The sequence below is a fragment of the Pseudorca crassidens genome, chromosome 4, assembly GCF_039906515.1.
Source record: "Pseudorca crassidens isolate mPseCra1 chromosome 4, mPseCra1.hap1, whole genome shotgun sequence".
In the NCBI taxonomy this organism is placed as follows: domain Eukaryota; kingdom Metazoa; phylum Chordata; class Mammalia; order Artiodactyla; family Delphinidae; genus Pseudorca; species Pseudorca crassidens.
In genome coordinates this window covers 141,988,763-142,012,256 of record NC_090299.1, presented here as the reverse complement: position 1 = coordinate 142,012,256, position 23,494 = coordinate 141,988,763, and the positions used below count along the sequence as shown (strand labels likewise).

The window sequence follows — 23,494 nt, the reverse complement described above, 5'->3', positions numbered from 1 at the left end:
CTATCTTTTGATCTTAAAATAGTCCACTCTCCTCCTCTCCTCTTTTTTAAGGATTTTAACTTACTGAAGAGGTCAAGTCTTTTAGACAAAATAGACTTTTCTGATTGTTTCTTCATGATGGTATTGAATTTATTCCTCTGTTATTTGTATTTCCTGTAAATTGGGCATTAAGTCCAAGGCATGATAAGATTCATTATCAACCTGAAGACTTACTACATCAAGGGCACCTAAGTTTGTCCCATGGAATGATGATGTATCTGATCACTTAGTTAAGGTTGTGATGGTCAGAAGAGCAAGGACCTTTAAAGTGCTTATCCAGTACCGGAATGGAAAAGGATTCAAACCTGAAAGCTTCCATGTTCTCAGTGAACTAAGACACAGAATCAGTTAGGGAGCGTGAATGTAGTGAGGCAGAGTGAAAATTTATGGAGATGAGTACATAAGGAATGAAAAGTCTGGGTGTAATGGAAAGGGAGATACATGTAATTGTCTTCAAATATTGAAGGCCAGACAGAGTGTTAAAAGAAGAGATTTATTTTACCTTGTTACTTTAGAACAGTTTTTCAGAGCAAGGTTCAAGAAGTCAGCCTAGAATCTTGTTAAAATACATATTCCTCATCCTTCACAATCTGTTTTGATATGTTTTCAGGGGATTCTTAGGCATAACCGGTGCCCTAACAGGTACAGCTGAACTAACATGAAAAAGTATAGAGAAGTTATTAAAATACACGTCCTGGATATGTGTCTAAGAGACTGTCCAAGAATAGAATTAGCTGCATAGCAAAGTCTGCATTCTCTGGCGCTAGGCATATACTTAACTATATTTCTTTCTTTGATTTCTGTAACTTCTGCCCATTTGTTATACTTATGCTTTTTGATCTTCAGAATGCTTACTGTGGTAGAAAATCAAAATTTCAAAATGAGATTTTTTTTTGTTTGGAAATACACGAGTGAAATTTGGCTCACAATGTCTTTTATAGGATAAACATATGAAGTGAAATGTAATGAGGTTAAGTTAGTTGTTGTTGCGTGAAGCCTTATATAAAATAAGTGCTCCCTGTCTGCGGAAGAAGTGTTTTGTTCCTGGTAGACAGTCTGATATTGAATGGGGCCATTCCGATTTTAACACTTAGATTCTGATCACCTAGCTAGGATATGAAAATTCTTTTATCTTTGTACTAGTGTATGCTTCAGAATTTCTCAGGAGCAACATGACAGCACTCATCTTTTATTCAGGGTACAGGTGAAAAAGTAGGAAAGAGAAAGTGGGTGTGCAATGGATGAGTATGGATCTTAACAAAATAAGTGCAGGTTTTTGCTGTTCTTTTCTATTCCAGCCCAGATAATTTGAGATATGTTCAAAGGGTGCTGACTTTGGGAATGTAGATTTATATGCACAACTGTACTGAAATGAAAAAAGTCATTTTAATCTTTGACAGGTGTAGATTGCATTTATTATTGAAAAGAACTGCAAATATACTGTATTTTATATATACACATATATACAATTATAATGAAATCACCTTAGTAATACATTAAAACACTGTTTTTTTCCCTCTGAAAATATTTTTAGTTCTGAGCCATCTGAAGATGAAGAGTCCCAAGGCCTTCCTACCATGGCAGGTAGAAATAATAATGATATTTCAGAATTGGAAGACCTTTCGGAATTGGAAGACCTTAAAGATGCTAAACTTCAGACCTTGAAGGAACTTTTTCCACAGAGAAGTGACAGTGATTTACTTAAGGTTATACCCCTTTATAGTAATTGGTTATTATAGTTGTATTGATGATTAAAATGTCTCCTATATCCAGTGCTGTATTTAGTGGATAGTCATTTTTCTAAAGATATCTTATGTTTGAAGATAATTATTAACTTTAATATTTAATAAAGGCAAATGCCAGAGATTTACTTGTTGAGTCTTATAGTAGGTGAGGTTTATTCACTTATAAATAGTACAATCTGGGCTTCTCTGTGTCTCACATAGGTTGTGAAGTTTTTTGTGTTTGAATAGTTCTAAAACGGGGACAACCTTCCTGCCCCCACCTCTCACTAGAAACTCAGAAATGTCAGGAGGCTTTTTTTCTTGTTTTCCCCCCGAAATAACAAGGAGTTGCTGTTCACATTTAGTGCATGTGACCAGGGATGCTAAACACCCTACAATACTGAGGACAGTCCTGCATAACAGAATAATTGGCTGCCAATAGCACCCTTGCCGAGAAAGATTGATTGAACTATAGAAACAAAATAAGTGGCTGTAGTTGGACTGTTATAGGTATCTATGTCTTATTATAAGAGCAAATAAAAACTCACCATTCCATTAAGTTTTAGATAGAGAATAAATCTCTGAAGGTTAGTAAATAGTTTATCCCTAGCTCTGCCACTTAGTAATTGAATGATCTTCGGGGAATCATTTAATTATAGGTGCATAGTTTTTTCGCCTTTGTATTTATCATCACCACCACCCACCTGCCCGACAGTTCCCCTTCCCCAAGCTGGTACCGTATCTGTGTGGGCTTGGCAGGTAACTCTGAAGTGGTGGACATTGGCACATACCCTTTCTAAGAGGGGTAGCTGCTCCTTAGCTTCGGTAAGATATGACCATGTGAAATCAATGACAGCCTGTTTTTATCGAATAATTCAGATTTTCAAATAAAGTGAAAAGACTGGATTTTTATTTTGTGTTGATCATCAATTTAACAGCTTTATTGAGATACAATTTACATGCCGTAAAGATCACCTATTTAAAGTGTATAATTTATTGGGTTTTAGCATATTTACAAAGTTGTGCAACCATCACCATAATCTAATTTTAGAACATCTTAATCATTCCAGAAAGAAACCTTGTACCTATTAGCAGTCACTCTCCATTTCCCTCCCCCAGTCCTAGACAACCACTAATTTCTGTCTTTATAGATTTGCCTATTCTGGACATTTCATATAAGTGGGAACATAGAATGTGTGATCTTTTATGACTGACTTCTTGCACTTAGTATAAGGTTTTGATGTTCTTTCATGTTGTATCGGTACTCATTCCTTTTTATGGTAACTAAAGAAAGACAAAACCAAAGATACCATTCAGGTCAAGCAAAATATGTCTGAACCAAAAATGGTCCTAGGCCTGCTAGTTTGAACTCTTTAAGTGTAGATTATATTATTCCTTTGTTCTCTGGTATATTTAATATGAAGCTTTTTTTCCCAGATCATTTTGATACCTTCTTACTGTTAGCTAAATGAAACTTTAATGGTATCTTGGGTCTATATTTTCCCCTTCTAGTAGCATAATTTGCCTCCCAATGGGTTTTTTTCCTAGAAAAAGAAGGAACAGATGTAGCCACTAGTAGCAACACTTAAAAGTGTTGGAAAGAACTTTCAGCAGAATAAACATGATGGAATAGTAAAATATTCAACATAAAGAAACAAATCTCAGTTTAAAAATACTTTAGCTTGATTGCCAGTTTTTCAGGTAGTTCAAGGGGATTTATTTCCTATAGAAACATTGATCTTTAATTTTATAATTACAGTGGAAAAATAGGATTGATCTCAATAAATGAACTTTGTATGTGTATTTCAGTAGTATCTGAAATCTTGGGAATTTAACCTATCACTTGCTCAAAACAGCACTCTCTTGAAGTAATCTGGATTTCAAGTGATCTCCCATCATTTCAAAAGATTTAAAGGTGACATAGGTTACTCTACAGAGGCTTTTAGACCCACATAAAGTAATTTAGGAAGTTATAAAATATAAATTAGTCCTAGGCTTGATAAGAATATGCTTTGACTATTTTGAAAATGAGGGGCTTACAGGATATCTGAGGATCCAAGATGAGGAAAACTAGTATAGAAAAGAGCATTATCAATTTGTTTTGAGGCTATTTAATTTAATACAAAAATAGCTTATTTTAAAAAGTGAGATCTTTTTAAAACAAGTAGCTCATTGGAAATACAGGAAACGATAGCAAGAGAAAAATATGGGGTAGTTTTTTCTGAAATCCAAAATGTTACAGAATAGTATAAAAAATAGTATTTTGAAACTTAATTATGTAAGCCATATATTAATATGTTCTTGAACAAAATCAAGCAATTTAATTTAGAGCAATTTAGAAATAGAGCAAATTTCAAGAGTCCTTTATCCCACTCAAGAAGTATTAGATTAAAAAAAAAATTATGCCAGAATTGTGGTTTATTTTAAATATCTGTCAGTGTCTCTCTCTCTCTCCCTCCTTCCCTCCCTCTCTCCTTCTCCCCTCTCTTTCCCTCTCCTTCCCTTCCTTTCTCTCCCTCTCTCTTTCCTTCTCCTTCCCTTTCCCTTCCTCCCTCCCTCTCTCTCTCTCTCTCTCTCTCTCTCACACACACACACACACACACACACGCGCGCGCGCACACACACACACACACACTGCCTGAACTCACTCATAGGTAGGAAGTTTTTGAGACTTTAGTGCACAGCCTTGCAATTAAAATAACAAAACCTTGAATACACTGTACATAGACTATGTTTTATTTTTTGCTTTAAAGTGGTGATAAATAAATCTAATATATTTTAAGATATGCTTAGGTAAGTTCAGACCTTTTAGATAAACCAGATTTTCTGAAAATTTATCATAGGATTTAATGAACTTAAGCTAATACGTATGTATATTTCTCCACTCTGTATATTTAATATATTCGTTCTTCAATGTTTGGTAACTTTGTGAAATAATTCTTAAAGTATTTTTAAAACATTAATCTTTTCTCATTTTGTTAGTTAATTGAATCAACCAGCACTATGGATGGAGCAATTGCTGCTGCCTTGCTGATGTTTGGTGATGCAGGTATGCCTGACTTTGTTTCAAGCCATGCTGACTTAACTAGTTATATAATAAATATCTTCTCATTTTAATATTACTCTTTAATTTACCAAGCTCCTTCATGAATTCTTAGAGGAACCTTAGGAGGTATTAACAGCTTCAGGGTTTTTAGATGAAAATTGTGAAGAGTAAGAAGTTTTAAAAAAAAAAGGTTAAGGGAATTACCTGAGGTCATAAAGCTACTTGGGAACTGGATTTTCTAGGTTGATATTTTTTCCCCAAAAAAGGGAAGGGGGCAGTTTTTTCATTGGTAATTTTGCTTGTTCTCTATAGATCAAATCTCATATCAGTGAAGTTTTGGGAGGTATGTGTTCTTTCTTAAGTGTCCTTGCTAATTGCATTATAGTTTTATTTACATAAATCTGAGTCAGGAACATAATGTCTTAAGGAACGTCCTAGCTGGTAATCAGCATTCCTACATTTAGTAAATATTTACTCTGTAGTCCAGGCTTAGAATACAAAAATAAATACATTTAATGGAGCTTGCATTATAAAAAACACCTCCAGTTATTTTTTTAGTAAATGCTATGTAGATTTTTTTTTTGTACATACCAAACAAGTAAAAATAACCTATAATCTCACTACCAAATAATTTAAGGAATGAAAGCAAACCTACACACTATTATACAACACACACACACATTAGATTACAGAATATGATTATAGTATTGGTTTACATTTTAAGAAAAATCATTTGATGATTTACCATGGATAACTTGTCAGTGCAATCAGATTTATCTAATGAAAAAATGCCTCCAAAACATTCCTCTGTGACTAATAAACAGTTTATTAACTGTTTCTCTGTTAATTCACATTTATGGTTACATTATTTCATTAACTGTAGTACAAAAGTAAATAGCCTTGTAAGTAAATCTTTATGTTATTATTTCTATAGGCTAAACTTCAAACTAGGATGCTGAATCAAAGGGTATGCACATTTTAAAATTGAACATGCACTTCAGTGTTAATTTTAAAAGTTCTGCCAATTTATGTGTCCATCGACAGTGTGAATGGGCGCCCGTTTTCCTAAGTGGGTAGTTATACAAAAATAGAAAACACCATAATGTGTTCTCATGGGCCCATCATCTTTCTTCAACAATTATCTACCTCATATTTACCCCCCTAAATAGATTGTATTGGAGTGGATCCAAAGATGATGATATTTTATCCACATGATCTCTCATTCATAACCAAATCATACAGTTCTTCCTTTTCCTTTACTTACTAGCTGTATAACCTTGGGCAGTGTTGCCTAACTTTTCTGTCTGTCTCCATTGCAGGAAAATAGTAAGATAATAGTATCAAACTCTTAGATTGTTATGAAGAAGTGATAAAGTTATTGTAAATTTCTTATAGTGAGTGGCACATAGTTAGTACATGTTAGCCTTTCTTTGTTCTTAAGGGCCGTCTGATAATAGGAAATGGTACAGGAGAAGGTTGAGTGTGTCTTCATGACAGTATCCCTACTGTAAAAGTTCCTGAAAAATGGTAGGCTCAGTTAACATTTGTTCAGTTGCTAAATGGTTTGGGGCATTTTACATGTTCTTTCTTGTCTTCATAATATCTCAGTATTCCAGAATCTTTCCACTGAAAAATTTGTTGGATAACTTTATTCCACAGCAGTGTCTAATCTTTTTTCTCTTGAGCAATTTATGTCATTCCACTTTATTCATTAATTTAACAGATATTTATTGTGCATCTACTGTTGGATGCCAGATGCTATTTTAGGCACTGAGGGTACATGCCAAAACAAAATGGACAAAACCTCTGCCCTCATGGAGTTTACAGTCCTTATTAAGTTTGAACTTAAGCTGAGGTTTTTTTATTCTCATTCTTATACTAGACTGATATAATTTTTTTTTTTTAGTGTTAAGTGTCAAATTACAAGGAAAGAAAAAAATCAGGTTTTTCTTGTTTTTTTTAAGTAAACTTCCATGCTTCCTCTTAGAATGGACAGGATAGTCATATATCAGTCATCCTTATCTTTAGACTAGTACACTTAGAGGTAATGTATAGAATGACAGCTTTGTCTCACCAACAAAAGGCCTGTAAGACATCTTGGACAGTTCCACAAATCTTGATGTTGAACATTGGTTTTACCACAAATTACAATCTTTTATAGACAGTATCATCCTGCATGTTAAACAATAAGGGTATCTTTTTTGCATCGCCTTCTGAAAGTTTTCATTTATGAATAAGTTATAAAAACAAAAATGTGTATCTGAAATTTTACCCTGCTTTAAAAGGTAAAAATATGAATTTACTGATGTTGTCAGGAGTCTAGCTATTTCTTCCATTTCTCTATATATGTATGAGTAGGCAAAACATTTTTATGTGACTATCATCCTGTTATTTTTGCTGTTTTGTAACCTTCTTTATTTCTAAAAGTCTACTCAGTTCTTTGTAAAAGTGTATCCTGACTTGTGTAATAGCTTATTAATGGGCACTTAGATACTTAATTAAAAAATTTTTATGTACGCCTAAGCAAACATTCTCCATCAGTTTTGTAAATAAATTCCTAGAAGAAGAATTGTTGGACTGAAAGAAACACACATCTAAAATTCTGAGATGTATTATTTAGACTACCTTCCAGAAACACTGTTAACAATTTATAATGTTTAGAAGTGGCTCTTTGCCCACAGTCTGCTACAACTGTCCTTTTAATCTTAGGATGAATAAAAAAAGGGTACTTTATTTTACCTGCCTTTAGTTATTAATGAGGTTGACCATCTTTTCTCTTTTTTTTTCCTATTGAACTGCCTGTTTGTGTTCTTTGTTCATATTTTCTTTTTGCAGTTTCATGTTTTACTTTTTATTTTAAATATTGAATTTAAGGAAAAAATATTTTTATTTGGGGTGTGAGGTACATGTCTAACCTACTTTTTTTCTTCCTGAAATTGATGATGGGTGCACCCCAAAAAAGGTGGGAATGTATGAGACACGTAATTGGGAAGTGGTATTTAACATAGAATATTAACTTGTTTTCTTTAGATATATGCACAATTTTTGGTTAATAATTATAAATATATATGTAGGTAACTAAGCATTGTGTGCTCTTATGTAACCTTTTGTACTAAATTTTTAGTTATGTGTTTTCTCCCACATATATTTGCAGATTTATGTCTGTAGCCATTTTATATACATGTAAAAATTTGATTCCATATTATTAACCACAGAAAGATATATAAACAGATAAACAGATACTTAGGGCTGAAGAATTCTTTATTGACCAAGAAAAAGCTTTTGTTCTTTTTAAGAAAGGATTAAACATGTCTAGGTGACATGGCATAAATCACCTAGTTTGAAGCTTTTTTTCAGACTTTGAATATTAGGATATTACTGATGGTATTCACTTAACCCCAGCATATATAGATGATAGAGTGGTGGTTATATTTTCCCCTTTTTAAAGTGGATGCTGGCAATTAGTTGGCATATGCAGAATGCACATTTACTTTATGAAACAAAGGGGAAAAAATTTAAGCATGCATACTTAAAGCATGTAATTACTATACACTGAAATGTTGATGGCATTCAGTTTTGTTATAGCCATATTATGAAATTTTCATGCTAACAGCTTAAAAGCTGTCATGTCTGTATTTATTTTCAGTATTATGTTTCTACAAGTTTTATTTCTAACAGCATAGTTAGATACAATTAATAGTTGATATAATTAATACTGAAATCTTAAACCTTTGTAAGCTTTCAGCAACTGCTTTCATACTAGCACTGCAGTATGTCTCTGGAATTTGCTCTCTGAAAGCGAAGGTACTGAAGAAGTATATGAATGTATACAAAGTAAAAATTACGCAACATAGCCTCTCCAGATCATGTAGATTGAGTTCTCTCAGTCATAACAGAATGTGCAGATTTCCTATTACTGTCATACAGCCCTCTCTTGTGTTATACTTTCTTGTTTTTAGGTTAAGAGCATTAATCGCTTGAGCTCTCTGTATCTCAGTTCCTCCTAATTTGTAAAATGAGTTTATACTTACTTTGTAGGTTTCTTGTGGAAAGTAAATGAACAGCAGTTTATAAAAGTCCCCTGCAAAGCCTGGTACAGTAGACAATTATTGACAATTATCCGATGCTATTCAGATAAGCTGATGGGCTCAATTTTTTTTTTTTCACTACTGAACATTCAGGCATTGGGGAGAACCTCTTCCTACTATAGAATTACTTTCAATTTAAAGATGTGTATTTTTAGCATTAAATAATGTGATGGTTTACAAATAAGTACATTTTTACAGTGATTTCTACTTCTGAAAGACTGAAAAGAGGCTCTGTTTATTTTTCCTTCAATTCAGTTAACATTTATTGAAAGTATGTCATATGTAGAAGAAATTACATTGGGCCTGATGTCAAGAGAACTGTCTACAAGTATATTCATTATAGTAACATTTTTGCCTTTGTTTTGCATTAATGATTCTTATAATATCTGTGCAAACTTTGAATGTCCTTCTCTGTTTTAGAAGGTGGTGGACCTAGGAAAAGAAAATTATCTTCTTCTTCAGAGCCATTTGAGGAAGATGAATTTAATGATGATCAGTCTATGAAAAAGAAGAGATTGGATCAAGTGAGTTAATTTGAATTGCAACATCAAAATTAGTTGCTTAAGCACAGAATTTGTTGAGTCTGTGGACATACTAAAAATGCACCTCAGTGAATCAGTCTTCTCTCTTACAGCTAAGAAAATTTATGGTTGCATCTCATTTGTGACTGGTTTTGCTTTCTTTTTAATTTATCCAGTGTTAGTTGCTTATTTCTGAGTTATAAAATTAACTTAAAAAATATTCTAGTGGTGTGGTAAAGTACCTTTTGGGGAAAATATACTTTAAATTTTATTTCATAAAATTTAGTAGATACATATGGTTGAACAACACTTACGTAAAACAGTTGTTACCAGTACCAGCACCATTTCATACTCCTCAGTGACAACTACTTATAATTCTTATAGATGACTCCTTTGATATTTAACTGCTTATCTAAAAATAATAGTGGTTATGCTTTTACTGGGTTATTCTAGTGTTCCATTAACTTTTCCTTTATGGAGTAGATCTACTAAGAGGCCTCCCAGTGAATCTAGACATAGTCCTCCCTGTCTGTATTCATGACAGCACAATTTCTTTTTGGTAATCAAAATCAGTCACCCCAACTAGCACAGTAACCTCCTCCTTTGCCTGTGATTTAGTGATGCACGAAGCCGTAAATAGCAGATGGCAATCTGTACCCTAATTTAATGGGATAGTTGTTGTGTCCCTCCATAGAAGTATTCTTGCTTTGAGAACTAATAACGATAGGAAGTAAAAATTCTTTGAGTTTTAGGTGTGAGGAGCTACTAGTATAAGAGACTAGGCCCACGTTTTAGTTTACAGACCTACGTATAACGGCTGTAGAAGAAATAGCATCGTATTGATTTCTGGTTCAAAGCACTTACTTTGCTTGTACATCTGTTGAACAGCATGTTAGCCTTGTAAGGTGTTAGCAACAGGTTCACATTCTGAATTTTCATTGTGATACCACTGTTCTGTATGCCAGCTCCTTCTAGGTATTGAGGCACATGGTGAGATCAGTGAATTCCATGAATTCCAGTGAAATTAGCTCCCCTGGCCAGAAACGTTGACCGTTGTGTCACAGTGTACTGTGACTGTGTTAAGCTTTCTATATATCTGTATATGATGCATTAGTTTCCTAAGGACAGCGTAGCAAAGGACCACAAACTGAGTGGCTTAAACAACAGAAATATATTGTCTCACAGTTCTGGAAGCTAGAAGTACAAGATCTAGGCATCAGCAGGGTTGGTTCCTCCTAAAGGCTGTTCCATCCTTCTCTAACTCACTGATTAGAGTTGGATTTGAGGGGATAGAAAATGAGTTGTTGGAGAGCTAGAGTCCCACCCTGATGATCTAACCACAGAAGACTTGGAACAATTTGCTGCTGACGGCCATGTGGATGCAGATGATGATTTGCTGGCAGTCTTTGGTCTTCCTTGACTTGTAGATCTCTGCCTTATCTTCACAGTGTATGCTCCCTGTGTGCTTGTCCATCTCCAAATTTCCTCTTTTTATGGGGACACCGGTCATTGGATTAGGGGCCCACCCTAATGACCTCATTTTAACTTGATTACCTCCGTAATAATTACCTTAGACCCTGTCTCCAAATGAGGTCATATTCTGAGGTACTGGGCATTATTCAACATAAGACTTTTAGAGGGACACAATTCAATCCGTAACTAATGTTGCCAAATCCAGGGGGGTAGGAAAGGCTAATCCATACTCAGAGCAGATTTCTGTTACTGTCCCTTTCATGATGAAAGGGGTCGAATTTAACCAACTTGCCACCAGACAGTTGACTACATCTCCCAAGGAATGGTGCTGTCATGGGAACTCATTGTTGGCCTCTGCTTTGGCAGGTCAGGTACTCACCAGTAGCAGTAGCCAGATAAATGTTGGGGTGAGAAAGTCTTACCTTGTTGATCTGTGTGCACAAACTTAGTCCATGTTGCCATGGCCGTTTGTATATAGACACGTTGAGCATGCATCCAAGCGCATCCAAGCATGCATCCAGTCTTATTTTGGTGTTCAAAGAATGAATCATCTTGTCCACGTGATTATTAAAAACTCCTATGCAATAGATACATTTGCCGAACATTCATATATGATGCTCTTACCCTTACATTCTATTCTCAGAAAAACTTCTAAGTCCAACCGTGTACCTCTTCCCCGATCTTCCACTCTTGTTCTTCTCCTTGGCTGTTGTCCATGGTATATCATTGATCTGTACCTCTAACCATCTTTTCTATACAAAATGGGCAATAAGTTGTACTGCCTGAAGTTGTGTACAGTGCTGCCGTCTTCAATGGGATTATATTGTAAGCAGTTGTTCACATTCAGCTGGTTCTAACAGTTATGTAAACTCTGTAAAAGAAGTTCAAGATTTTTCTCCCACTTTATCTGATCATAAAGAATTCTGCAAAGTGCAGTAGATATTGGTTGAAGGAGGCTTTTTTTCTTCTGCCTCCAAAAACCACCTCTCTCATACAGTCTCGTGGTAAAAATGTGTTAGCAGCATTTATGGCTTACTGTTTAAAGTGAACATTTAAGATACTAATTACTGTAATTGAAGGTGAGAATGCAGATATGGTTATAGAATTTTAGAAGAGATTTAACATTGGAGTGGCCATTGCCACCATTTTAGAAGCCTGGAGTGATGTAACAAAAGAGTGTTTGCATTATGTATCGTGGAAAATTTTTCTTGACTTGATTTTTGATTTTGAAGAACTTGAACCTTCAGAGAAATATTTTAAAATTCACAACAAGCTGTTGGTTTAGGAAAACAACTTGGATTTGAGGGGATAGAAAATGAAGATGTAGACTTGGAACAATTTGCTGCTGAAGGCCATGTGGATGCAGATGATGATGATGACAGTGACAATGAAAATCAGAAGTTTACACCATGACAGATTAACAATAAAGTTATCAGGTGTTTTAAATGTTGTTGAAAACAGTTTTACTGTTTACTTCAGCCTTTTCTTTACTGAAGATAGTGGCTTTAATGCTGAACATAGTAGGAGAGTTGTTCATGGCATCCAGTTGAATCTTGAACCTAACAGGCAGCTGTATTTGTTTTATTTTTTTCTTAAATATATATATTTTTAAATTTATTTATCTTATCCTTTTTTTTTTTTGGCTGCGTTGGGTCTTCATTGCTGCGCGTGGGCTTTCTCTAGTTGAGGCGAGCCGGGGCTACCCTTCATTGCAGTGCGCAGTCTTCTCATTGTGGTCTCTTGTTGCAGTTGCAGAGCACGGGCTATAGGCGTGCGGGCTTCAGTAGTTGTGGCACGTGGGCTCAGTAGTTGTGGCACACGGGCTTAGTTGCTCCACAGCATGTGGGATCTTCCTGGACCAGGGCTTGAACCCGTGTCCCCTGCACTGGCAGGCGATTCTTAACCACTGTGCCACCAGGGAAGCCCCAGGCAGCTTTAATATGAGAGGAGGAGGCTAGCAAAGTTAGCAGACATTTATTGATTTTATTTATTTGTTTATTTTTAAGTTAATATGTATATTTTCAGCCATACAGCAGAGATAGCACAAGGATAGTGAGTCACGCCTTTCCATAACTGGTCATTTTCAAATAACCGTTCATCTACCATTTCATAGTAACTCATAAGCTACAACTCTTGCAATGTTAACATCCCCAAGCAAACTTGAGTTCATATTTATTTTAGTATTTACGTATTTCTTAACCATTTAACGTGTAAAATTATGCTACCCTTCTTTTAAGGTTTCTTCCTTTGTTTAAATGTGTCACTAATGAAGTTTTTGAATGTTATACCTCTAACACAATTTTTCTTAAACATGGTAGCTTTTATTTTCATCATTTTGCACGTGCAATAATTTTTGGAAATGGATGTGTCATGTTATAGTGGAACAGATTGTAGTTGTCAGCAGAAGAGGACAGGACCTTTCTTTGAAGCCATATGGGTCTCTGCCATGATTTTCCTGTTGGGGATTTCCAGAGACTTCAATACAACATCCTTATGAGCCACAGATTCTTTGGGAATCACTGCATTTACTTACTGGTCACAAAACCCAAGTGGCAAAGGACCTTGCACTGCACTCTGGACCTGCTGCAGAGCCTTGTCTTAATCTGGGCCCCATTCCTGACAGACTTAAGGGCTCTTCATAAACTGATCAGAGCGGCACACACTGTACTGAAGTATATATATACATTGCCTCCAGGATCCAAAGAAGCCCACTGAAGTGTTGTGCCTCTCTCTCAGAGGCACCAGTGCCAGCCATTTGTCGTTTTTTTTTTTCCGGAGTGGAATTTGCAGCATGCTCCAGATTGGACCCCTGTATAATTCATGAAAGTGGTGGGCCCAGGATTTGAGGGTGGTTATTTTCTACTCTAGCATGCATGTTTCTTACTAAGGTCATCTAAAAATAGCCACTGCTTCCTGCTTATCAAGTCCAATCTGTGTGACGTCTTCAGTATAGAGGATCAAAGTGATATACTGTGGACTGTGCAAAACTATCAAAGTCCTTGAGTACTGTTTTATGAAAGAGAGATGGAGATTCACCATAGCTCTGAAAACAGTGAAGGTGTATCCATCACTGACCCTGCCCAGACAAAAGCAGATTGCTTCTACTAGTCTCTTCTAATTACTGCTAGAGTAATAGTCTCATAGTTATATTGATTTTCTCTAGTAAAATTAGCAGCTGGTATAGCAGCTACAGTTGGGGTCGTCACCTGTTTGTTTATGATAATCTAAACTAATTCTCTATGACCCATGCAGCTTTTGTATAGGCCACGGAGGCAAATTACCCTGAGATCTGGGATGATGGAGTCAGTCTCTGCAGTTACCTCAGAAATACGGTGTTGCTGCTGCTGCTTCTTCAGAGGGACAATGCTAGTGCCTTAGATTTGGTATTTTCTACAATTATGGCCCTTAATCCATGGGTCAAGGAGCTAATGTGGGATTTCTGGCAGTGACAAATTTGTCAGTTGCAACTTTGCATTCTGAAACCAGAAAAATAACCACAGGATTGATTCATAACCCCTGGACCCACTAAGACGATTTGAGCCCAAAGGTTGTGTATCACCTGGCTTCTGTAAAGCTCGCGCATAACCACTGAACTGCGTAGGTATTTTCAGTCACCAGGTGTTAGCAGAGCTGATAGAAGTGTGGGATCCGAGAGCAAAGAGCAAATCGGCACACGACCTACTGAATGTTTAATTTGTGCTGTCACATATTTAATTCCCAAAAGATATTTACTGTTTTCCAAATATTTTAACTTTTTTTCTTCAGGTGAAATTCACATAGCATAAAATTAACCATTAAAAATTCAGCGGCATTTAGTACATTCACAGTGTTGTACAACTACCACTCCTATCTAGTCCCAAAACATTTTTATCACCCAGTAATAGCATGCTGTATTTTTTAAGCAGTTTCTCCCCATTCTCTTCTCCCCCTAACCCCTGCCAACCACCAGTCAGTTTTTTCTGTCTCTGGATTTACCTATTCTGAGTATTTCATATACATGTCATCATAAAATATATGACCTTCTGTGTCTAGCTTCTTTCACTTAGCTTGATATATTTGAGGTTCATCCATGTTGTAGCATGTGTCAGTACTTCATTCCTTTTTTTAGGGCAGAATAATATTCAGTTTTATGTGCATACTACAATTTGTTTATTCATACTTTGATGACGTTTGACTCATTTCAAATCATGAATGTGCTATGTGAATGACTAAAGTTTAGGAAACACTTAGGTAATGGAAAAACACTGATCTAGGGTTAGACACCTAAGTTTCTATTTGTACCTCAGCTGGCTGTTATCCATCTGTGACCTTTAAAAGGATTGTTCTTCGAGTTTCAGTGTCTTCATCTGCAAAGCGAGGTTGGCGGTATGAATTTTTGATGGCTTTGAAATGCTTTCTCCAAATATTAATGTTTTATTATTCCCCTGCTCAAAATCCTCTTGCTTTCTGAATAAAGACTGACCTCAGTTTGGCACTCCAGACCTTTAAGCAATATTAGCGCTGGTCTAATTTTTAAGCTTTATAGCATATCCACGGTCTCTGTGCTGCAGCTGACACAGGCCACTTACTATGACAAAAACACATCTAGTTTTCTTCTTCCTACTCCTAACTTACATACCATCTTATGTCTCTGTTGTGTGGAACTTCATCTTATTCCTGTGTGCAAGAAAGGTATTGCTCACAATTTAAATATTTCTCTCTTAGTGAAATAAAAAAATAGTATTGTTGGATAAGAATGGAGGTAAAAGAGAAAGTATGAAACAGTGCTTTTCTCTCTCATGTTTGTATAGCTTGTGGTACAGTATCTTAGCAAAGTAGATAAATGCTTTTAGATTGACTAAAATGCAAGATTTTTCTTATATATGAGCCCAAGGAATCTTTTTTTGTTTAAATGTGGAATTTTAACCAGTTTCTTCAAATGAAGTTAAGTGACAGAGGAAAGAGATAGTGTGTATGAGTAGCCACAGTTTCCAAATTAATGTTTAATTTGTACATTATTTAGTTTTGTATAAGTTTCTTTGTCATTGTGTCACTTTTGTTGTGACTGAGCAGTTAATATTTAAACCATTCAAGACTGAAGTAAAAGTAAACTTTTTTTCTCTCAGTATTTGAAATTTGTAGAGGATATGAAATTGTCAGCACGGATGAGGTGTTTTGGTTTGGTTTGGTTTGGTTCGGTTCTTCGGTTTTTGCCATTAGCTTGGAGAGACTTCAGTATACCTGAATTATTTCGAGTTAGTTTGAGGATCATTCTAGTTGTTTTAGCAGATTTAGCTTATTTTGAGCATTGTATGAGTGAAGTGTGAGTTATTGGATATGTAGTCAAGGTCTTTTGAGTGATCTTAAACCAGTAATATTTTTTATCCTTAAGATATAAATTTGTCAATTTTCACATGAACAAAAAGAAACATTTTTGGATTCTTCTTGATCGAATGTGAAAACTTCCAAATCAAGTCAAAATACAAATGTGATTGTCTTAAGACTGTTGTTATTGATGATATCTTAAATTGGTTCTCTTTTTTACCTCCCCATTAGGGAGAAGAGTCAAATGAGTCTGCAGAATCTAGCAGTAATTGGGAAAAACAGGAAAGTATTGTGTTGAAATTGCAAAAGGAATTTCCCAATTTTGATAAAGAGGTGAGTAGTCATGTGCAGAAATTTAATCAGTATGTACTAAATGTTTGTATTACAAAATAGTCTTTTGAGATCAACCATGTGAAAAGCTTAGGGTGAGTTTTGCACTGTTCTGATTAAATATTCTTATTTATCAATATTATAAAATATCTTTGTACTGCTAGTTTACATTATTTATTTACCTTATTTGCTAACTATAGTATCAGCATTATAATGGTAACATCATGTAATCATAACAGACATAACTGTAGTAACAACTGTCATCTCATATAAAATGCAGATCCTCTACAAAGCCATCTATAATCCCAAGTCACTTGTTTTAGCTTTCTTCATATTCTCATCCTTTAAATTTTTCATGAAGAATTTTAAAGTGTAATACTGTATTTCAGTGTCTTAATAAGCTTTGGTGTATTTGATAGATAGTAAAAATACTTTCAGGGTCAGTAAAGACCCATGCCAAGCATGCCAGTGCTAAAAATCCTTGTGTTTAATCACCTTATTGTACTTCAAAACACATTATTTGTTTAACATTGGGAATACATTTACACTTGTATTGATTTATTCAGTATATGTACAGGTAGTACATCTGCTAAATTCTGATGAGCTGAATGCAGAGTCTTGTTGCTATACTGGTTCTTTGCATATGTTCAAATTACATGTTTTGAAGTTGGCAGTTTATAAAAGCCTAGCTGCATGTTGCAGTTTAATTGAGCAAACATGTTTTCATACTCTAGTGTTCAGAGCACTTCATAGCAAGAGTAGAAATGCAAAAACTATCAAGCTTCCCTCCCTTTGAAGCAATTTACGAAAGTGAAATTAAATATACAGAAAGCATTTGTAAAGCAACATAAAAACAAGTGTGAAATAATCAGATATGAATTCTATTAAGTTTTCAGGTGATTTACGTATTTTTAAAAGAGCATAAAAGTTTTCAACAAGTTGTTAATTTTAGATTTTTAATAAAAAGATCAATGACTTATTTCTAGGAATTAAGGGAAGTACTCAAGGAACATGAATGGATGTACACAGAGGCTTTAGAATCTTTAAAAGTGTTTGCGGAAGACCAAGGTAATTATCTGTTCTATGTCATTACAGAAAATTCATATTTCCCAATATATTATATCTTAGTATATAAGAAAATAGTAAACCTATTAGCTAATAACCAGAGAATGGGATTGCACAAGATGTTAGAAACCAGTTCCCAGATGTTTTGGCCTGTTCTTTACTGCAGTGTAGAATGAAACAATAAACATTTTTTTCTATTTGGCTAACTTTTTTTTGATAGTTAAGTCTACTTATAAACTACCATGTTTTATTGAGTACAAAAGAAACATTTTTTTTTTTTTACATTTTAACAGCTCTTAGGAAAGATCTTACAATTGCTGGTGTCTTATAATCACTATAACGTAGATGTCCTAGCCTGCACTTACATGAATAGCAAAAGCACCAGTATCAGAAACTTATAAGATGGTTATCACTGGCATGGAAGAAAGTCCCTGATCCCATAGTGGAACATTTTTAACGTTAGGAACCAAAGGGTAGAGAAGTAGCGGGGAGGAGTTGAATCACACATGTTTAGCAACATCCTTAAGAAGGCCAGCTTTTTAAAAGGCCAACACAATGGCTTTAGGTTTTTTGTTGTTTTTGTCTGTTTTTAATGAATTATTTTAGGAAATGCTACACAACAAATGCTCTCGATGGCACAGAGAATGATATTGTGTGGAGAAAAGAAAACCACCAATATCACCAATTCTGAGTCTGAAAAAAGAAGGGAAAGATTATGAATGTGAAGAAATGTGAAGAATATTCAATTTATTTTGCTTACTTTTTAATATGTGTACAAGAATGAATGTATGATAATATGCAAGTCTAAAAGCTTTTGGACTGAGTAAAACATAAACATTCTAAATAACAAAATACTGTGTTATAGAGTAACTGTTCGTATTTCTTACTAGTACATAAAATAAGTGTACCTTCGATCACAGGCATCTTAGAAATCCATGGAATATGGTAGTGTAATCAGTGATAAAGTAGTGGTGCTTTTTAATAACATATTTAAATGATTTTTGGTAATGATGAACCTAGAAGTGGGGATGGGTGATGGAAAAATTAGTCATATTGTGGATAGTTTTAGTTTAGGATGAGCATTATTTTTGCTACACCCATCAGTTTTGGCCTGGGGGTGTGGCTGCTAAATAACATCTGGGACATCTTATGTATATGCAGCTGCCATTTATATTCTCAGGATCTTTGATAGAAAATGAGGATTTATATTTAATTCGTTTAAGAAAGTTGTCACCTATTTTTGAAACTATTTCAATTCATTGTATAACTTCAGATTCTACTTCAGTATTTCTCTTTAAAGTGTATCAAGATTTAACAATAAATTATAGTTGAATTCTGTATTAAAAGAAGCATGAATACTTGTATAAATCATTTTCTTACTTGAAGTTTTATTTAATTTTATCTTTAATATAGTTATTTAATTTATATTAATTTATATTTAATTTATATCTTTCTAATGTAGTTATTTTTGTCTTTGTACACAGATATGCAATATGCTTCACCAAGTGAATTTCCAAATGGAAAAGAAGTTTCTTCAAGGAGTCAAAATTATCCTAAAAACGCAGCTAAAACAAAACTGAAACAGAAATGTTCCATGAAACCACAAAATGGTTTTAACAAGAAACGTAAAAAAACTGTATTTAATCCTAAAAGAGTTATTGAAGACTCTGAATATGATTCAGGTTCTGATGTCGGTAGTTCATTAGACGAGGACTATAGTAGTGGTGAAGAAGTGATGGAGGATGGCTATAAAGGTAAAATTCTTCACTTCCTTCAAGATGCTTCAATTGGTGAACTTACTTTGATTCCTCAGTGTTCTCAGAAAAAGGCTCAGAAGATAACAGAACTCCGGCCCTTTAATAGTTGGGAAGCTCTGGTAAGGCTACATTCTTTTGTTTTCCCCTGTGTGTGTGTATTTAATTCACAGTACCGTTTATAGTCAAGGCATCTTCAGCCCAGGGACGCATAGATGGGTGGCCTTATCCTGTGTAGAGTCAAACATTACTTTCATTCTAAGCCAATAGTATTTCAAATAGTGTCATATGACCTAATTTTGAATGAATTAAGGGGTGATTTTCCTGAAAAACCCCAAGCTGATTGGCTGGGCATACTGTCACTCATTCTTTTGCATAGAAACTTGGTTCATTTCACTGCAGAAGAAGAAATTAGAGCTTACATTTAGGAAGGAGTTGTTTGCTAGCCTGTTCTGATCTGTTTCTACTGAGACACAATGCAGAAAGCAAGAATGTGGCGGAAGTTTTACTACAACTACTTGAAGAGCAATAGCAACGTCCAGGGGAGCTCCATGATTTAAAATGCCAGCCTAAGTGTTTTATGCTTCACCACAAAGAAGCAATTGTTTATTTTATTTTTCTTTTAAAAGTGACAGCTCAATCTCTAACATGTTTTTCTTGGTTAAACAATACGGCCATTTTATGGAGTGTAGCAGGCTGCAGCGTTTTTAATTGGAAAGATAGAAAAGTGTGGAAGCCTAGAATTCAAGCGTTAGGTGAAGGGAAGGCATAAGCACTGGTAAGTACACTTTGCATGATCATTTTCTGGAATTTCATTTCCTGTAAACAAGTTTTATCTAAAATACCTGTATTTTGAGTTTCATAAATGTCAACAGTCAGCAAATCTTATTCATACGGAGAAATGTAAGAACTCTGTCCTTTAAAGTTTGCTTCATATTGTGAAAATGGGGGCTTTTATAGCATGGATTCTAAACAGGCCCTCCTGTGAAAGCAGTATGTGATTTTTTACAGCTTTAGAATGTGAAGTCACATCAATAGTGACTCTTGAGGTTTTATGAATTTTTAGGAAGTTTTATTCCCTAACTTAGGGAGTAAAGTTGCTTTGTGATTAATCTTATACTTGGGACAAATCTATGTGAACCTAAGTTCCCTTGATGAGTATCTTGAAGTGGCAGGGTGGGAAGGTCCCTGAACAATGGTTGTAAATAGCATTTTCTAAAAAATTAAAATATTTGAAAAATATAGAAACAACATTACTAGTATTTCGTGGCTTTAAAAATAAATAAAGATATTCGTTTTGCCTAAAGCCTTTGCTTTTCCAGAGAACATCTGTCAAAGCAGGCCGTTTCAAAACTTGTTCGGCTTTGCCTAAGTGATTTATTTGTTAAAGTATTTGCTGAAGGGCGTTCTTGTTCTTCTTGTCTTCATTTTCTTCTTTCTTTTAATCTTTAATGGTCTCCTCTGTCATTACAGAGTTGGGTTGCTCGGGCTTGTTGGGATTCTAATTGACTTAATAAGGAATGCCCTTATCTGCACCAGTGTGTTTAGTCACTGTGACTACTTGCCCACGTATCTTATAGTAAAAAGTGAATTATACCAGAGTTATATGTGCCAGATGCTTTTAAAAATATTCAGTAACTTAACATGTAGAAAGCATATTTCCCCTACTAATTAATTGGCATAGTTTAAATTAGTCTTGACATGAATTTGGAGATTATGCATTATCTGCTGAAACCTCCTATAGCATCTTGCCCTCTTTCTGAAAGTTGAATACAGAGACTGTTTTTGCTAGCCATTCATCTAAATGTTGATTATTTTATGTAACAGTTAAAAAATAAACTTGCCACTTGAGTTTAGTGAATACAGGGCTTAGCTATTCTGAAAAAGTTAGTAAACACAAGTTCCTGGAAATGAACAGTTTAGCAAGTCAGTGTATATGAGTTTTGAGTTTTAATTTGTTTAGAACTTTCAGCTTTTGCTTTCATTTACTTTAGAATTTTGAATATGACTGATTTAAAGATCAATTTAATGTCTTAAAGTCATCAGAGGAAAGGTCAATATTATGTACATTTTGGTAAAAAAAAATTATATAACTCCTTCCCTATTAATCAGAGAGGCTTGCTAATGTACCTGTAAACTACTTCAAAAATAAATGAAAAAGCATTTACTTTTGTTTTCATAGCTACTGTTTTTAGAAATTCTTAAGAGAATTAATTGAAATTTTAATTTTGTTCCTCAGTCATACTTTAATGAAAATTACAAGGCATTATATATTAAGAACAAAGTGCAAATGTCTAGTAAACTCTTAACATTATTGTTGAATCTTATTAGTTTAGTCTTCAGGATTGGGGAATTTGGCAGAACTTTAAAACTCATTAATATTTCATTACAATGCATACTGAGCCAACAAATCAAAGTAAACACATATTTTAATTATGATTTTCTGCTAAAACAGAAGTCTCCATAACATTGATAGGTTAAATGTAATCATTGGTATTTCATTGTGTTATTTTATTATAAAATTAATTTGAATGTGAAAATTATTTTAGCAGTGCCTTTTAAAACAGAAGTTGAAACGTTGTGCATTATGATTATGACTTTATTGTCAAAGAATTACACTTTTAAAAAATTTAAATGCTCAGATATTCTAGTCACCCTTATTTACATGAGGAAAATTTGGTTATTTAATGAAATAAGTTCTTTATGTTAAGGGTATTTGTGTTTGCAGCTTTATACCCTTTTTAAAAATCAAAATCTAAATAGTGTTTGTCAGATTTTCTTCATAATTTTTCCATTTCTCTTATTTTTCTGCTTAATAGCAGTAAAGTATGTGCTTATGGTAAGAAATCACATCATTAAATCATGTAGACTTTGGAAACAAAGCCAGCCAAAATGTCATTAGTTTAAAAATGTGTACTGTTAATGTGCTAAAATTGGGGGTTTTGTTGCCAAATTTCACACATTTGATGGCATCAGTTCGCCAACCACTTACTGAATTTTTATCTAGCTTTGTGCAAAGTAGGGTGGAGATGCTATTACGTCTATTATAATCTTATTATGTTGCATCTTTGTACTTTAATCAGAATCGTAGTATACTGATCAAATCAAGATTCATGAATAGCTCATTCATAAATAGCTCAATCTAAAAATTTTTCATATATGCATTTAGTTCCTTAACATTTAGATCAGCATAAATGCAGTTTTCTTTGATTGTTAACCGGCAACCCGGGTTTACCTCATGTGGAAACATTACTCGTCATTGTGCTGCTCCCATCCACTAGTGACTTAGAGCACAGGTTTTCTTTTTTGCTTTATTGTAAAATGGCTGTCTAAATTTGTGACTCGAAGAATTGTAATGCATACTACTTCCTGATAGGGTGGCTTCAGTAAAGTGTGTGATTACTGTATTCAGGCTTTGTTTTCATTTTTGTTAAGTTTGATAAATATTTATTTTAAAATTATAAATGCATTTTGAGTACTTTGTAGGCTGCTCCCAGGTATTTATAGTATTTAAGACTCCTGTCCTCAATAATGTTACTTCTTAGGTGGGGAATTAAATCTGCTTTTAAACGATTTCCCCCTTCCTATAGAAATGCAAAATTATTTGTACTGTAAGAGTGACACATGGTGGCAAGAGATAGGTACTTCAGTCGGTGAGTGATTTAAAAAGATAAAGACCTTAAAGTAATAACGACTTTTTAATCAAAGAGATAGTTATCAGGGCCATGTTGACGTTCTTTTTTCATGTAATTATCCAGTTAAGTAGCAATTACTTTTTTTCTCTTTTTTTCCCTCTGAGAAAATAGCTTTATCATTTTTTTGAAGAACGATTTGTTTTCTTTGTCTAAAATTGAAACAGTACATGCGAGAACAAAGAAGAAAATCAAGTTTAGCCAAAATTCTACCAAAGATACTTCCCACTTTAGACTTTATTGACCATCCATCTGTTTATGAATATGTTTGTATATTTCATATTATGTAATTAGGATCGTATTTGCTGTGCTCATCAACAACTTTAGATTTACTAGTGGATCCCGCATTTACAGAGTACTTTGTATTTCTTAGGTCTTGTTTTAGTGAAGCTAAGTAACTTACAGGATTGTTAAATGCTTTTTGTCTTCAGCAAGCAGTAACATAACAGTAGAGTGTT

The 23,494-nt window shown here is 34.3% G+C and overlaps 1 protein-coding gene across 5 annotated transcripts in view; it reads left to right on the top strand.

Moving 5' to 3' along the window:
- The window catches only part of SMARCAD1 (SWI/SNF-related, matrix-associated actin-dependent regulator of chromatin, subfamily a, containing DEAD/H box 1), a 69,847-nt gene that overhangs the window by 21,804 nt on the left and 24,549 nt on the right, over window positions 1-23,494 (top strand). For 3 of the 5 annotated variants that reach the window (XM_067736943.1, XM_067736944.1, XM_067736946.1), the window contains exons 4-9: window positions 1,574-1,745; window positions 4,746-4,812; window positions 9,318-9,421; window positions 16,427-16,528; window positions 17,512-17,593; window positions 19,075-19,466. In XM_067736943.1, coding sequence (XP_067593044.1) covers window positions 1,574-1,745; window positions 4,746-4,812; window positions 9,318-9,421; window positions 16,427-16,528; window positions 17,512-17,593; window positions 19,075-19,466 — 919 coding nt within the window. Of the gene's footprint in view, window positions 1-1,573; window positions 1,746-4,745; window positions 4,813-9,317; window positions 9,422-16,426; window positions 16,529-17,511; window positions 17,594-19,074; window positions 19,467-19,582; window positions 20,123-23,494 lie in introns of those variants that run through there. The other 2 variants (XM_067736945.1, XM_067736947.1) reach the window with 2 other exon arrangements.